This window comes from Octopus sinensis, linkage group LG1, assembly GCF_006345805.1.
Source record: "Octopus sinensis linkage group LG1, ASM634580v1, whole genome shotgun sequence".
Classification (NCBI taxonomy): domain Eukaryota; kingdom Metazoa; phylum Mollusca; class Cephalopoda; order Octopoda; family Octopodidae; genus Octopus; species Octopus sinensis.
The window spans coordinates 106,568,933-106,585,451 of record NC_042997.1 but is presented as its reverse complement, the minus strand read 5'-3'; the positions used below and the strand labels follow the sequence as shown (position 1 = coordinate 106,585,451).

The 16,519-nt window shown below is 37.5% G+C and overlaps 1 protein-coding gene across 1 annotated transcript in view; it reads left to right on the top strand.

Moving 5' to 3' along the window:
- The window catches only part of LOC115216762 (folylpolyglutamate synthase, mitochondrial-like), a 60,066-nt gene that overhangs the window by 279 nt on the left and 43,268 nt on the right, over positions 1–16,519 (top strand). Inside the window, exons 1-2 of the mRNA XM_029786329.2 lie at positions 1–245; positions 12,542–12,661. The exon at positions 1–245 is cut by the window's left edge and continues 279 nt beyond it. Of these exons, the coding sequence (XP_029642189.1) occupies positions 105–245; positions 12,542–12,661 (261 nt within the window). The 5' untranslated portion in view covers positions 1–104. The remainder of the gene's footprint in view (positions 246–12,541; positions 12,662–16,519) is intronic.

Sequence of the window (16,519 nt, the reverse complement as noted above, 5' to 3'; positions counted from 1 at the left end):
AGTAATTACTATGAACATTGTTATAAAGTACATAAAACAACATTTGTGAAAACAATCGCCAGATAAGTGTAATAAATTTATATGCTAATTAACTGTGAATAAGCATGCGTTCTCATGTGCTTAATTTTGTTAAGCCCGCCTTTATGGAATTCCGTTCATTAAACTTTTTGAACGGAGCGTACACGACAATGGTTGACTGCAAAAAGTTGCGAACTCCAGTCGAAATTTCTGAAAGAAAGTTTCAGGTAATCGATTTATGGACGTTTCTTTTATGTAAATATTAATCACTTTCGAATACCTTTTATTTTATTTTGGGTAAATTTTTGTCTAGTATTTAGTAAGGTATAAGTTTGAAAGTTAACTTGAACAAAGATATGTATAACACTTTTTAAACTTATTTTCCCCTGGTTATTTCTTTACCAAGTTTAAATGAACTTCTGGTTTCGAAGTTTATTTATTTCCCGCAATTTCAACTCTAGTTAGGTAGCCTTTTTAAATTGGAGTCGGCGGAAATATTCTGAACTATACTTAGTTCTAGCTACTCAAATATATTTACATATTTTATATTACTACAGATATATAACTTCATGGCAACAAATTACGCTATATATTAATAGTATATTAATTTTCTAACTACTTTTTTTGTGCTGATTCTTTTTTCGATCTGTAGTTAGTCAGATATGCCAGATTGCATTCAACAAATATCCTCGAAGTTGTGTAACCTTAATCAGCTGTTTGGCATACCTAAACGGCAACGACCCGCTTCGGTCATGAATGGTCATGGGGTTGCACCCAGAAAGTTCCCCTCCGAGGCACAAGTTCAGGCAAGGTTACTACAGAAGACCAGCAGTCACCCATAAATATCAGTCTCCCCTCTCCATGCCTCTGATCTTATCCGAGGGAAAGGCAAAGGCCTATACAGCTTAGTACCAGTGACGACGCAACTCGTTTCTACAGCTGAGTGAACTGGTGCAACGTGAAATAAAGTGTCTTGCTCAAGAACACAACACACAGCCCTGTTGGGAAATCAAACTCACTACCTCGTGATTGTGAGCCCGACGCTCTAACCACTGAACCACGCACCTTCACCATACGTAGGTAGCGTCAAACGATGAAGACGATTGGCCTACTGAGTCCTGTGCTGGTTCCACGTAAAAAGCTCTTGTGTCAATGCCACATTAAAAGCACCCAGTACACTGTAAAGTGGTTGGCGTTAGGAAGGGCATCCAGTTGCAGAAAACAAACCAGATCAGACTGGGACTTGGTACAGCTCTCCAGCTTGCCAGCTCTGGTCAAACCGTCCAATCCATACCAGTATGAAAAAAGGGCGTTAAAGGATGATGATATATTTACATATAATGTGGGGTAGGGTGAAGGTTGTATGTATGTGTGTGTTTCCTTGTCTTGATATTGTATGATAATTGTAAATGATTGTCATTCTCATGCAGTGCCATTCATTTTCAGTATTCTATGAAGCATGACTATGGGAAAATAATAATCTTGCTTGGATACAAGTAAGGGTTGGTATTAATAGGGTACCCAGCCATAGAAAATCTTCCCTAAGCATGGAAAAGTGGATGTTAAAATGATGTGGAGCCTGAAGCATGTGAAGTGCTGGTAGCTGCTACCTTCAACTGGCCCTGTTGTGAAGGCCTTCATTACTTCGTTAAGTCTGTTGTTAGTTTAAATTGTTAGCAATAGTTGTTGTTTAGCTTCAGGTCAACCCTAGTTGAATAGACTTTTGATCAAAGGCATTCCAGATTTCACTACCCCAATTTTTTAAGAGTATATAAGTGAACCAAGTGAGATGATGAGAATCCTTAACCCTTTAGTGTTTAAACCGGCCACATCTGGCCCAAATATTCTACATGTTTTATATTTGAACTAGCCATATCTAGCCTCTCACACTTAACCTACATTGACATTCTAAAAATAAATATTCACATCATTGAGATTTCAAAGCTATGAGATAATGTATGATTAATTCAAAACAATTTGTGTGAAAAAGCATTACATTTAACTGAATAATCTGAACACCAAAGGGTTAAATCAGGAACAAAGAATCTAGTCATGGCCAAAAGTTTGGAGCATTTTTTTAAAAATTAAAATTGTTGTGTTCATGCACAGTTCAATTCAAATATAACTTTGGGCATTTAAAATAAAAATTCTAATTTTCAGACCTGTGTTCCAAACTTTTGGCCACAATTGTAGGTGCGTGTACATGTGGTGACTTAGTGCTGTACCCTAGTAGTTTGGGTATTGGGTAAGTGATGGGTCCTTGAGCAAGGTACATCATTTTACATTGTTCCGGTCTACTTGGCTGAAAATAAGTACCAGCCTGGTGCTGGTGCAGTACCTGAAATTGTCATATTTTCAATGTTAGACTAAATCAAGGAAGGAGTGCTAAGATGGTATCTGTGTTTGCTCATGACAACATAGCGCCTAAATCAGTTAGTGAAAGCAATATACATTCTACCAAGTCATATTTACTTATTAGAAATACCTGTGTCTTTTTTGTTTTTATTTTTATCAGTAGATAGGCATAATGTGTGGTTGTGTCGTTGAGAGGCTTAATTTCAAATCACGTGGTCTTTGGTTTAGGCCTACTCTATGGTACCTTGTGCATGTGTCTTCTGCTGTAGTATTGGGTTGACCTGAGGTTTGTGAGTGGATTTCAGAGACAGAAAAGGGCATACAGCCATAAAACCCCTGCCAAACAGACAGTGAAGCTTGGTGCAGTCTTCTGTGTAGCCAGCTCCTGTCAAACTGTCGAACCCATGCCAGCTTTGAAAAACGGACATTAAATGATGACATATATATATATATATACTTTATCTAAAAGCAGCAGAAATATAACAAAAGCGGTTACTCAGAGTTTCACATTCCTGTTCGTTGGACAGTTTTGTTAAAGCATATTACTCTACCTCTGGTATTTGAGTACTCTTTTTTCCACCTTGTTTCACATTTATGTGCTTACTCCAGTATATATATATATATATGTTAGCAATGCACCCTGGCATTGCCCAGGTGTTATGACCTGCAGCCACATTGTATTAGTTGTTCCTTTATTATGGGCAAAATCAGCACATGAGGAGTATGAAGCAAACAACTCTTCTTTATAAACAGGTTTTTCGGTCATTTTCTGATGATCAATGCTGCAGTTTCCATCTACCAAATTCAGTCACAAGACTGTGGTTGGCCTAGGGCTATAGTAAGAAAACACTTGCCCGAGGTACCATGCAGAGGGACTGAACATGAAACCATGTGGTTGGGAAGCAAACTTTTCAACCACACTGTCATTCTTGCACCCAGTATGTGTGTGTGTGTGTTTACATTTGTTGTTAAATTGAGTATTTGTCCCACTATATCTCAAAGTTAGGAGCTTATCAAGCATAGATCTATAAAATAAATGCCTGATTGAAATATGTACTGAAGTCAGTATGATCAATTAAATTTTTGATGGTGATACCCTGTCATGGCGACAGTCAGAAGACTAAATCCAGTAAAATAATGTTTAAAGACTTAATGGCTTCAAATTTAAGGGAATGGATTACTAACCAGAAGATAATGAGTTCAAAACTTCATATTGAACTTCCACTCTATATCATGTACATCTCAGTGTACTTGACTTCCAACAATTAATAATTGTAATTTGAAGTTGAATGGTTAGCAGTAAGAAAGATGTTCAGATTTCTTAAAAAATTATTGTGTGAAATATTCTGAGAAAAAGTACTTTTTTCACCACCAGAAAACACACATCCACACAGAGACAGAGGTGTCTCTGTGTAACTTGAGCTACTACAAATAGCAGCCAAATCTCTCTTAAAACACACCCTTTCATGAAAAGAAAGATACAGATTTACACTATTTCAGGAATGTGAAGGGTGTGCTACATCAGAGGCAACTCTGGGCTAAACAAAACACCAATAAACATACTTCACATTAAAAGATTATCTGCTAAATAATACTCATAAAGTTGAGGGTGTATCTTCAAAGTTTCATTTCCTGGTAAAACTCCATGTATTTTAAACATTTCCTCATAAAGATTGTTCAGGCAGAGTTGCTTCTCTTAGCTAAATCCCTCAAAATTGTGTGACTCGACCTTATTTTCAAGGTTATTTTTGTAGTAAAAAAAAGAGTTGTGCAAAAAACATACATATTTTATTTGGTCACTGAAAGATTACTGAGTCTTTTGATACATCATACATCCAAATCGGCAATTCAGTTTTCAAATCCATAACGAACACACACACAAACTCTGTTTTATATAATAAAGATTTAAAATATATATGTATATGTTTGGCAATGCTAATAGGAAAAATACAACTCAAAACACGAGTATATATACTCTTTACTCTTTTACTTGTTTCAGTCATTTGACTGCGGCCATGCTGGAGCACCGCCTTTAGTCGAGCAAATCGACCCCGGGACTTATTCTTTGTAAGCCCAGTACTTATTCTATTGGTCTCTTTTGCCGAACCGCTAAGTGACGGGGGCGTAAACACACCAGCATCGGTTGTCAAGCAATGCTGGGGGGACAAACACAGACACACAAACATACACACAAATACATATATATTTATATATATATATATATATACATATATACGACAGGCTTCTTTCAGTTTCCATCTACCAAATCCACTCACAAGGCATTGGTTGGCCCGAGGCTATAGCAGAAGACACTTACCCAAGATGTCACGCAGTGGGACTGAACCCGGAACCATGTGGTTGGTAAGCAAGCTACTTACCACACAGCCATTCCTGCGCCTATTTTTTTTTTTATTAATATTTGGTACAAGTAACAGAGTGACTCTTAGCCTTGAGTTACTCTGTTACTTCTGCTAAATATTTATAAAAACATATATATACATAAATATTTTTCTTCTTATATATATATATATGTTTGTGTGTATTTGTGTTTGTCCCACAACACCACTTAACAACGACTGTTGGTTTGTTTACATCCCCCTGTAACTCAGCAGTTTAGCAAAAACAAACTGACAGAATAAGTACCAGGATTATAAAGTAAGTTCTGAGTTTGATTTGTTCAACTGAACCTGTTGTGGCAGTGCAACAACATAGACTACAAGGACGTATAGAAAACAGTTAGTCTATGTAACTCTGGCAAGATAAACAAAGTATACCTTTCATAAAAGCTCTTATTTCACTCACTTTACTATGTGGGATTGTCTCTTTTTATAATGATTGCTAAAAACTATTTACAACCTGTCATATAAGAGAGAGGATTGGTGTGTTTTTATGACCTACTTGTATACCTATTTCATAGGAGTTATCTTGCTAATACTCATAAGACTGGGAGAAGCATGAGTGTGCATCACTGATTTCTCCTTTCTCAAAGTTACTGAAGTTAATTACCTATTTTTATTCTGTTTTATACAATTATCAGAAAATAATATAAAAGCACGTTCTGTATCAATCTGTCTCTGTCTGTCTGTTCGTCCTATCCTATCTATCTGACCGTCCTATCCTATCTGTCTATGTTATCTGTCTGTCAATCCTATCCGTTCATCCTGTCTGTCTATCCTATCCGTCCATCATGTCTGTCTATCCTATCCGTCCATCATGTCTGTCTATCCTATCCGTCCATCCAGTCTGTCTATCTTATCCGTCCATCCAGTCTGTCTATCCTATCTGTCCATCCAGTCTGTCTATCCTATCCGTCCATCCAGTCTGTCTATCCTATCCGTCCATCCTGTCTGTCTATCCTATCCGTCCATCCTGTCTGTCTATCCTATCCGTCCATCCTGTCTGTCTATCCTATCCGTCCATCCTGTCTGTCTATCCTATTCGTCCATCCTGTCTGTCTATCCTATCCGTCCATCCTGTCTGTCTATCCTATCCGTCCATCCTGTCTGTCTATCCTATCCGTCCATCCTGTCTGTCTATCCTATCCGTCCATCCTGTCTGTCTATCCTATCCGTCCATCCAGTCTGTCTATCCTATCCGTCCATCCTGTCTGTCTATCCTATCCGTCCATCCTGTCTGTCTATCCTATCCGTCCATCCTGTCTGTCTATCCTATCCGTCCATCCAGTCTGTCTATCCTATCCGTCCATCCTGTCTGTCTATCCTATCCGTCCATCCTGTCTGTCTATCCTATCCGTCCATCCTGTCTGTCTATCCTCCGTCCATCCTGTCTGTCTATCCTATCCGTCCATCCTGTCTGTCTATCCTATCCGTCCATCCTGTCTGTCTATCCTATCGTCCATCCTGTCTGTCTATCCTATTCGTCCATCCTGTCTGTCTATCCTATCCGTCCATCCTGTCTGTCTATCCTATCCGTCCATCCTGTCTGTCTATCCTATCCGTCCATCCTGTCTGTCTATCCTATCCGTCCATCCTGTCTGTCTATCCTATCCGTCCATCCAGTCTGTCTATCCTATCCGTCCATCCTGTCTGTCTATCCTATCCGTCCATCCTGTCTGTCTATCCTATCCGTCCATCCTGTCTGTCTATCCTATCCGTCCATCCAGTCTGTCTATCCTATCCGTCCATCCTGTCTGTCTATCCTATCCGTCCATCCTGTCTGTCTATCCTATCCGTCCATCCTGTCTGTCTATCCTATCCGTCCATCCTGTCTGTCTATCCTATGCTATCTGTCTGTTTATCCTATCCTATATGTCTATCCTATCTGTCTGTCTATCCTATCATATCTATCTGTCTATGCTATTTATCTGCCTATGCTATTTATCTGCCTATGTTATTTATCTGTCCATGCTATCTATCTGTCCATACTATCCATCCGTCTGCGCCATCCATCTGTCCGCGCCATCCATCCGTCTGCGCCATCCATCCGTCTGCGCCATCCATCCGTCTGCGCCATCCATCCGTCTGCGCCATCCATCCGTCTGCGCCATCCATCTGTCCGCACCATCCATCCGTCCGCACTATCCATCCGTCCGCGCCATCCATCCGTCTGCACCTCCATCTATATGTATATATATAGGTGTAGGCGTGACTGTGTGGTAATAAGCTTGCTTCCCAACCAGATGGTTCCAGGTTCAGATCCACTGTGTGGTACCTTGGGCAAGTGTCTTTTACTATAACCCCAGGCAAACCAAAGTCGTGTGAATGAATTTGGTTGACAGAAACTGAAAGAAGCCTGTTGTATATGTGTGTGTGTCTTTGTCTGTGTTTGTTGCCCCACCATCACTTGACAACCAATGTTAGTGTGTTTACATCTCTAACTTCATGGTTTGGTAAAAGAGACCAATAGAATAAGTACTAGTCTTACAAAGAATAAGTTCTGGGATAAATTTGTTCAACTAAAAGACCTTTTAAGGCAGTGCTCCAGCATGGCCGCTGTCAAATGACAAGTAAAAGAATAAAAGAATGTGTTTGTGTTTGTCCTCCACCACTGCTTCACAACCAACATTGTTGTCTTTATGTCTCTGAAACAGCAGTTCAGGCAAAAGAAACTGATAGAACAAGTAATAGGCTTAGGAAAAAATTGAGCACTAGGATTGATTAATTCAACTAAAAGTTCTTCAAGGCAGTGTCCCTGCATGACCACAGTCTGATGACTGAAACCAGTGAAAGATACAAAACATACTGGCTGAGTTCAGAATCAGAATATCCTTGTTTTTTTTTTTTTTTTCTATAGAAAGTGAGGGACATGACTACAACTAAGAATGCTTAATCAGTTTTGAGATAACATTTCCACTATCTTATAAAATACCATCTGCTAAGCACTATCCTAACTATTGTTCTCAATTTAAAGCTTTCTTGCATCTTCACACACTCAGCTTGAGGTGTGGCTTTCCCTTTGCTTGAGGCTTTCCTCCTTTCTCCAATTCTTTAATTCATTTTGAAACCTATCTCCAAAACAATAAACAGTATTCAGTCTTCTCTCTTACCAACCACCACCATTATCATTGCCATTTAACATCTGCTTTTCCATGCTAGCATAGGTCAGAGAGAATTTGTTGAAGCAGATTTTCCATGGCCAGCTGTCCTTTCTGTTGTCAATTCTCACCTGTTTTCAAGCAAGGTAATATTTCGCTTTGTGGTGAGCTGGCAGAAACGTTAGCATGCCTGGCAAAATGCGTAGCTGTATTTCATCTGCCGTTACGTTCTGAGTTCAAATTCCACCGAGGTCAACTTTACCTTTCATCCTTTTGGGGTCGATTAAATAAGTACCAGTTATGCACTGGGTCAATATAATCGACTTAATCCATTTGTCTGTACTTGTTTGTCCTCTCTGTGTTTAGCCTGTTGTGGGTAGTAAATCATCATCATCATCGTTTAGCGCCCGCTTTCCATGCTAGCATGGGTTGGGCGGTTCAACTGGGGTCTGAGAAGCCAGAAGGCTGCACCAGGCCCAGTCTGATCTGGCAATGTTTCTACGGCTGGATGCCCTTCCTAACGCCAACCACTCTGTGAGTGTAGTGGGTGCTTTTTACGTACCACCGGCACAGGTGCCAGACGAGGCTGGCAAATGGCCACGATCGGATGGTGCTTTTTACGTGCCACCGGCACTGGGGCCAGGCGAGGCTGGCAACAGCCACGAACGGATGGTGCTTTTTACGTGCCACCAGCATGAGGCCAGTCGGGGCGGTGCTGGTAAAGAAATAGGTAATATTTCCCCTTGGCCAGACACATTTTTCACAGAAGACTGGAAACAAATAATGTCACTTATATGATGGTGGTTCTTGTTTATAACTATCATGTGATATCTAGCCAAAAGATCAGTGCACACACGCGCACATGCGCACGCGCGCGCGCACACACACACACACACAATGGGCCTCTTTCAGTCTTCTTCTGCCAAATTCACTCATACAGCTTTAGTTGGTCCAGGACTATACTGGAAGACTGAACCCAAGCTTCTTAACCACACAGCTGTGACTGTGCTTACTAGACAATGACAAACATAATCAACCACCCCGTTCAACAACATAAACATATGACACACATACACATAGAGAAGACACCATTTAGAGAGCATACAGAAGACACGGGAAAGAAATCAAAATGACTCACAAGTGGAGGTGTATGACTCAGTGGTTAGGGTGTTGGACTCGTGATCGTAAATTTTGTGGTTTCAATTCCTGAACCAAGCAGTGTGTTTTGTTCTTGAGCAAAACACTTCATTTCACGTTGCTTCAGTCCACTCAGCTGGCAAAAGTGAGTAATCCTGCGACAAAGTGGTGACCTGTCCAAGTGGGGGATGTATATGCCATGAAACTAGGAAACTGGCTTTTATGAGTCAGCATGACTTAAGAAGGTAAAAAAAAAAAAAAAACAAATAACAGAAAAACATACATACAACAGCCACAGGTACTGCATTTGTCCAACTGATAAAAGCAATAACATAAGTTATAAAGACTACATTAAACCTATCCTGATTATTCCAGCATTGCAAACACTTTAGTTTTCTGGATATTGATGATCAAATCAAAGTAATATTGTTGACTGTTGCTTCTCGTTGTGTATGAGCTGATGAAGCTGTGTCATCTGCATACTGAAGTTTTGTGATTTTTGTGTCTTTTGTTAGGTTTTGTAGGTGGAACCTGGAGAAGTTTATGAGTGTTTTATCAAAACAGTACCTTTTCTTTACTCCTAGTTTGTTCATTGTTGATAGTTCTTGGAACACGAATGCCAAGCTCAGTGAGACAAGTGTTGGAACTAGTACATAACTTTGTTTCATTCTGTTTGGTGACTAGAAACTCTTTACCCTCTTAGAATTTGAACTGGTCATATCAGACCCAGATATTCTTCCTTTTTTGTGTTAAAACGGGTTTAATCCAACTTCATGTGCTTCTTCAACAATGTCATTCTAAAAATAAGAAAGCACATTATCAAAATCTCAAAGCCATGATATATTGCAGGATTAATTCAAAACAATGTGAATAAATAAGTCTTATGTTCGACAGAATAATTTGAATGCTAATGAGTTAAAGATTTTCTGATTGGATACTCTTTCAACCATGCAATGAAGGAGTTTTTGGATGTGTTACAAATCAGCTAGAGCAACAAAAACACTTATAACCATCTATATGGCAGATCACAGCACAATGTTGAAGATTTTTTTTTTAATAGATGATACAAGATTTTGTTCACTGTTCTTGAACAATGGCAATTAGCTCTCTGAAATAAGGTGAAGTATATGAGTGTTGCAGGATAATAATATGAAAGAAGGAATTGAAAGGTAAAATGAAAGAGAATGTTAAAGATGGGCCAGAAAGATCTTGGAAACAAAGCTAAATAGAAAATATTTCATTAGAAATATTTAACCCTTTCGATACCAACCTGGCTGAAACTGTCTCTGGCTCTGTTGTACAAATGTCTTGTTTTCATAAGTTTTGAATTAAGATCTTCCACCAAACCTTAGTCACAAATTATGTTCCTAACACTAGTTTAATAAAGACTAAGTTGTTATACTAAATTCTTTGTTATATTTAAAATTAATTGAAAGAAACACAGAATATCTCAAAATAAATACAGTAATGAAAGGGTGATGTAAGCAATACTCATATTCTGCAGCTTTTCTCTTGAGAGACGAGAAACAAACTAAACAAAAGGTACCAATGCATCAGATAAGTACATGTACTTAATTATAGGTAACCAGTGAAATGTAAAATTATTCAAATTTTGTAACAATGTCTCCATATATGTTGAATTATAAGTTAACTAGCAGTATCGCCCGGCGTTGCTCGGGTTTGTAAGGGAAATAACTATATAAGCATTTTTAGAGAGTTATAGCCAAAAAATAGGAAAAAAATGAAAAAAAAATTAAGGTAAATTTCTTTTTAAATCGTTGACACATCGTAGATATTTTTAGAGAGTTACTTCCCTTATATAATAGCGAAAAAATGCATTAAAATGGAAAAATATGATGGTAAATTTTTTAAATCGTAGACTCATCGTAGACGCGCGCTAATACCCAGAAGGGCTCGATATGACTCACGACTATAAGATACCCGGTTTTGGTTACACTGCACCGCAAAATGTGGGAGTAGTAAGGAATCTAAATCGTAGGAGACAGACACACAACTTGACTTTTATATATAAAGATATAAGTCACGTAGTTATATACACATACTTTGTTATATACACATTCTTAAAAGAAAATGTTATTTTGAATACAACATTTATAAAGAATAAAATATTTTTTGGTTTTTCTTAACCCTTTCGTTACTATATTTCTGACCAAATTACGCCCCTTATGTGTTTCAATTAATTTCTAACGTAATCATAAATTTAGTCTGGTTTCATTAAACAACAATAACTTTTTTATTTATCAATATATTAACGTGAATTTTGGAAGATAATTTAATGAAATGTCCTCAACCAATTCTATATTATAATTTTTGTCACAAAGTAATTCTAATTGCAGGTAGATACAGGTAAATTCAACAATATATAAAATTATTTAAATTTTGTTCAAACATCGCTATAGAAAATGGGTTATTAGCTAATATTCAATTGGGTATACAACAAAATTTTACGATAGAATTTGTTATTCTGGGTAAGTTTCTGATACCCATAATAATATTTATGGCAAAATAGGCCTTAATTTCATTTAAGGTTGTGGGAAATAACAAACTATCCTTTCTTTCGTTTTGTTTACGTTTAGCGTAACGTTTCGTTTCTGCCGTAATGATTTCAAATGGGCTCATTCGAAAAAGTAAATAGAAATAGTCTAAGGCTTTACTCTTCTGGGAAAGTCTGTGGCTTGGTGCAGTTTCTTCAGAAAAATCACTGAAAGAAACAGTTTTTAAATTTTCACTCCATTCAGGTACCAATTCGTTTTCTTTATCGCTGTCGGATTCACTGTTTTCACTTTAATAGCTCAAACTTGCAAAGACAAAGGAGGAGAAGGGTGATAGCGTCAGTGAAACAATTCGTTCCGTTTGTGTGTGTGTGCGTTTGCGTGTGGTGTAAACCACATTAAGAAAAACATTTGACATACACACCAGAATGTGAGTTTTCTGTAAATTTTGCTTAATTGGAGTTTAAATTTTAAAAACTGGACCTGGCATGACCCGATGCATTCTACTCTTAAAAATGCTAGGTAAATTGTAATTGAAGAAATCCTATATTGTAGATTTCTATAAGTTACAAAGGGAGGCAGATAAAATCTGCCTTTTATAATAAGAGATATTTAGCTAGCATAAATGCTAGAAATAGGACATCAAAGATGTGTGTACTTTATCAGATTTTCATCTTAACATATAAAACATGTACACATAACACCTTAGCATTCATATTACTCTGTTAAATGTAATGCTCATTAATTCACATTGTTTTGAATTAATCATTCATTATTTCATACCATTGAGGTTTTGATAATGTGATTGTTTATTCTCTGAATGGCATTGTAGGGCAGGTGTGAAACGTCAGATTTGGCCAGTTTGAACATAAAACAGCTAGAATATTTTGGACAGATTTCACTGGTTTAAATGCTAAAGGGATTAATAGTAGACTTACTAAATAACTAGATCTGCAGATTCTTTTGACCATTCTCTTAAAATACTTCATTGTTTTAATCACACATGAACTTTTTTTTTTACCAGGATGCCTGCTCCAAATTGCATTCTTTGCGGTCTGCCATGGCAGTTCGAGAGAAAGCTACAAAACATGCCTATCATGAGGTAACGGAGACCAAAAAGCAATTCCTCTGCTTAGGAATGACAGTAAGAGTTATTTTGATTCACTTCTTTTTATCTCATCAGAAATAGTCTTCATGACTTAATGAGTGTTACAGGAAAGTAATCTCTTGATTCACTGACAGTTTTTCCAGATAAATTTCAATTAACTTACCTGATTTCAACAACTGAAGTAGGATTTCTTCATCATCTTACATATTTTGAAGCTTCCATGGGTCAGATGGAATTTGTTGAGGCAATTTTTGTTTTTTATGGTGGGATACTCTTCCTGCTATTAACCTTCACCTATTTCCAAGTAAAGTAACATTTCTCCATGGATGGCTGTGCTTTCATGGATGCTTTGAAATGAAGAACACTATATGCTGGTATCACTCATTTACAACAATCTCTCTCTCTCTCTCTCTCTCTCTAACACACTATATATCTCTCTCTCTAACACACTATATATATATATATATCATCATCATGTCCGTTTTCCTTGCCAGCATGGAAAACGGACGTTATATATATACATATATATATATATATATTTAATATAAGGATAATATAAGATTTTATCAAGTAGCCAGTGTGTACACTGGAAAGGGATGCTAAAGTCAAACTAATTTATCGAAAATATACACATGTGCTGAAGTTGAGGAAATGAAGAAAGAAAAATTCTTTTAAAAAGGTTCAGTTGCATATTTCATGGTCAGCATTGTAACATGTTCTCTGCTTGTCAGTGCAAACATAACCAGAAATTATTTACATTCGACGGATATTTGTCCTCATCTTGTTTGTTGTTAACACAACATTTCGGCTGATATACCCTCCAGCCTTCTTCAGGTGTCTTGTGGAAATTTTGAACCTGGGTTCTCATTCCTAAGGTATTTTTCGATGTTGTTGTTATTATTATTATTGTTGTTCAGGTCACTGCTTGGAATCAAATTCGGAATCTTAGGGTTAGTAGCCATGCTCTTAACCACTATGCCATATGCCCATGGGCAATTGGCATTGTGGTTAAGAGCATGGGCTACTAACCCCAAGATTCCGAGTTTGATTCCAAGCAGTGACCTGAACAACAAAAATAAATATATCAAAAAATACCTTAGGAATGAGAACCCAGGTTCAAAATTTCCCCAAGACACCTGAAGAAGGCCAGAGGGTATATCAGCCAAAATGTTGTGTTAACAGGAAACAAGATGAGGACAAATATCCATCAAATGCAAATAATGCACATAATTCCTCAGCTCCTAAATATAGAACTAAATATACGGTCGGGTTGTCTGTGAATAAACTGGCAATCCCACCAGGCTTGCATGGTGAGGTGGGTGTTCTTGGATACCCTGCAGGATGAAAAATGAGCCCTGTCAAAGGACAGAGGAACTCACGAACAATGAATGGCTGTCCAACAAAATATCTGTAAATATATCTATATCTTCTTTTTATATGTGTATATATGTTTATTTTTATTGTGTATTTTTTACTGTTATATATATTATTTTATATCTTTCAATTGCATATCTTTTACTTTTCTTTATATTTAATTATTTCATTCCCTGTCACACATTGTACCTATTTTATTTTTCTTATTTTTTTAATTTAAAAATTTTTTATATGTATATCTCTCTATATATAAATGGCAGTTTGTCTGTGTGTCTGTTTTCTCGTACCCTCACCCCGACCACGGCTTTCAACCGATTCTGATGAAACTTTACACACACATAGCCCAATGTCATAATTCAAAACTAACGCAGCGAAAATTTTGAAAAGTTTCCCCAGTTCTGAAAAAAATCGATAAATTCGACATGGGGTCGAGAATCGGAAACACGAACCACAAACTGTCTAGGGGACGCAGCTCCATCCTTTTTTGACTCTCAAAAAAATATTTACCATCATTTTTTTCCATTTTTTTGCTATTTTTTGGCTATAACTCTCTAAAAATGCTTTATAGTTATTTCCCTTACAAACCTGAGCAACGCCGGGCGATACTGCTAGTATATATATATATGTATATTTTTACTTTTATATACATATTTATATTTATTGCATATCTTTTACTTTTTTATAGGTATATATAATTCTCATTTACATTTGCAAATCACATATACTTTTCTTTTCTTTCTATTCTATTATGTATCAGTGAGCTACTCTGCTTCATTAACCGGAGTGATATTTGATCACTGTGTAGAGTGTTTGAGTGTCGGTTTGGTGTCTGGAGTGGGATAGCTTACCCCATGGGCAGGTAGAAGCTCTTTAACCTTGGTTGGTAATCTACCTAGGAGAAGGAAATCTCCGAAATAAAACCTGAGACCTTGAAAGTTCTTGGTTTTGTCAGTCTTCATCTCACACCGGTGAAAGTTTTTATGGGCCAATAGGTGGGGGTAGTGCAGTGCAAGCTACACCCATGGAAAATTATTCATCTGTACAGGTACTTCCTGTATACCAAATCTTAGTAAAATCATTGAATTAGTTGGTTAGCAGAAACCTAAAAATGCACTTGTAACTTACTCTAAAATGTCTCAAACAGATTCAGTAAATGGCAAAAAAGGCTTGAGTATGTCAGGGGAATAGGTCTGGCTTGGCAGGTGTCCCAGTGTATCCTTTGAATTTTGGCTGTTAGAATGTGCTCATACTTGATGATAATTTCAACAAGAAGCCAGAAAGGCATACTGCACTTATTGCATGTGAGCTTAAGAAATATTCCCTTGATTTTGTTGCACTCTCTGAAACTTGTCTCTCTGGTGAGGGTCAAGTAAATGAACTTACTTATGGATATACTATCTTTTGGAGGGGCCTACCTAAGGGTGAGCATAGAGAATCTGGTGTTGGGTTTGCCCTCAAGAATACATTAGTATCCTCCATTGCAGAGCTTCCAACTGATATATCTGAGCAGATCATGTCATGCCGTATTAAACTAACAAAAGGTAGGTTTCTTACTGTTGTCAGTATTTATGCACCAACAATGTCCCATTCTGATGAAACTGTAGGACAGTTTTATGATGATCTTGCACAATTATTGAAGAAAGCACCAATTTTTGACAAGCTGGTCATATCGGGAGATTTCAATGCAAGATTTGGAAAGGGCTATGTCTCATGGTCTGTTTTAGGTTGACATGGGATTGGAAAATGCAATAAAAATGGACTAGCTCTTTTGACGCTTTGTACTGAGAATAATCTGGTTGTCACCAACACTCTGTTTAAGCAGTAAAATAAATATAAAACCACCTGGATGCACCCAAGATCTAAGCACTTTCATCTCATAGATTATATTCTGATCAGGAAATGTGATATGAAAGATGTTTCTAGCATTCGGGCCATGAGAGGGGCAGAGAGCTGGATAGACCATCATCTAGTGCGTGGAAAAATAGATTTTTCGATAATGCCTAAAAATCGACAGTCTGGTCCTAAGGTACCCAAAAAGTTAAATGTTGCCAACTTTAAATTATCAAGCAACTTGCAAAGATACAACAATGCTATAGAAAGTATCAATCTTGACCCAAACAATCTATGGGAAGATTTCAAAACAAAAGTATTTCAGGCTGCAAGTTCTCCAGTAGGATTTAAATCACATAAGTCCAGTGATTGGTTCTCAGATAGATCAGCAGAAATTCATGATCTACTTTCAGAAAGACAAAACTTAGGCAATACACTTCTTTCTCAGTCCTTGAACCCCAACTCAAACGAAGCTTACAGATAGCTGAAAAGGAAAGTGCAGACTGCTCTAAGGAAAATTAAACAGGAATGGTGGAATGATAGAGAGCAAAAGGGGCAGAAGAAGCAGCTGATAGAAATGATGCCAAGAGTTTGTACTCTTATGTTAAGGAGGTATATGGCCCCAAATCTTCTTCAATAGCTCTAGTGGGAACAGCAAATGGATGTTTGCTTCTGACTGACACAGCTTCC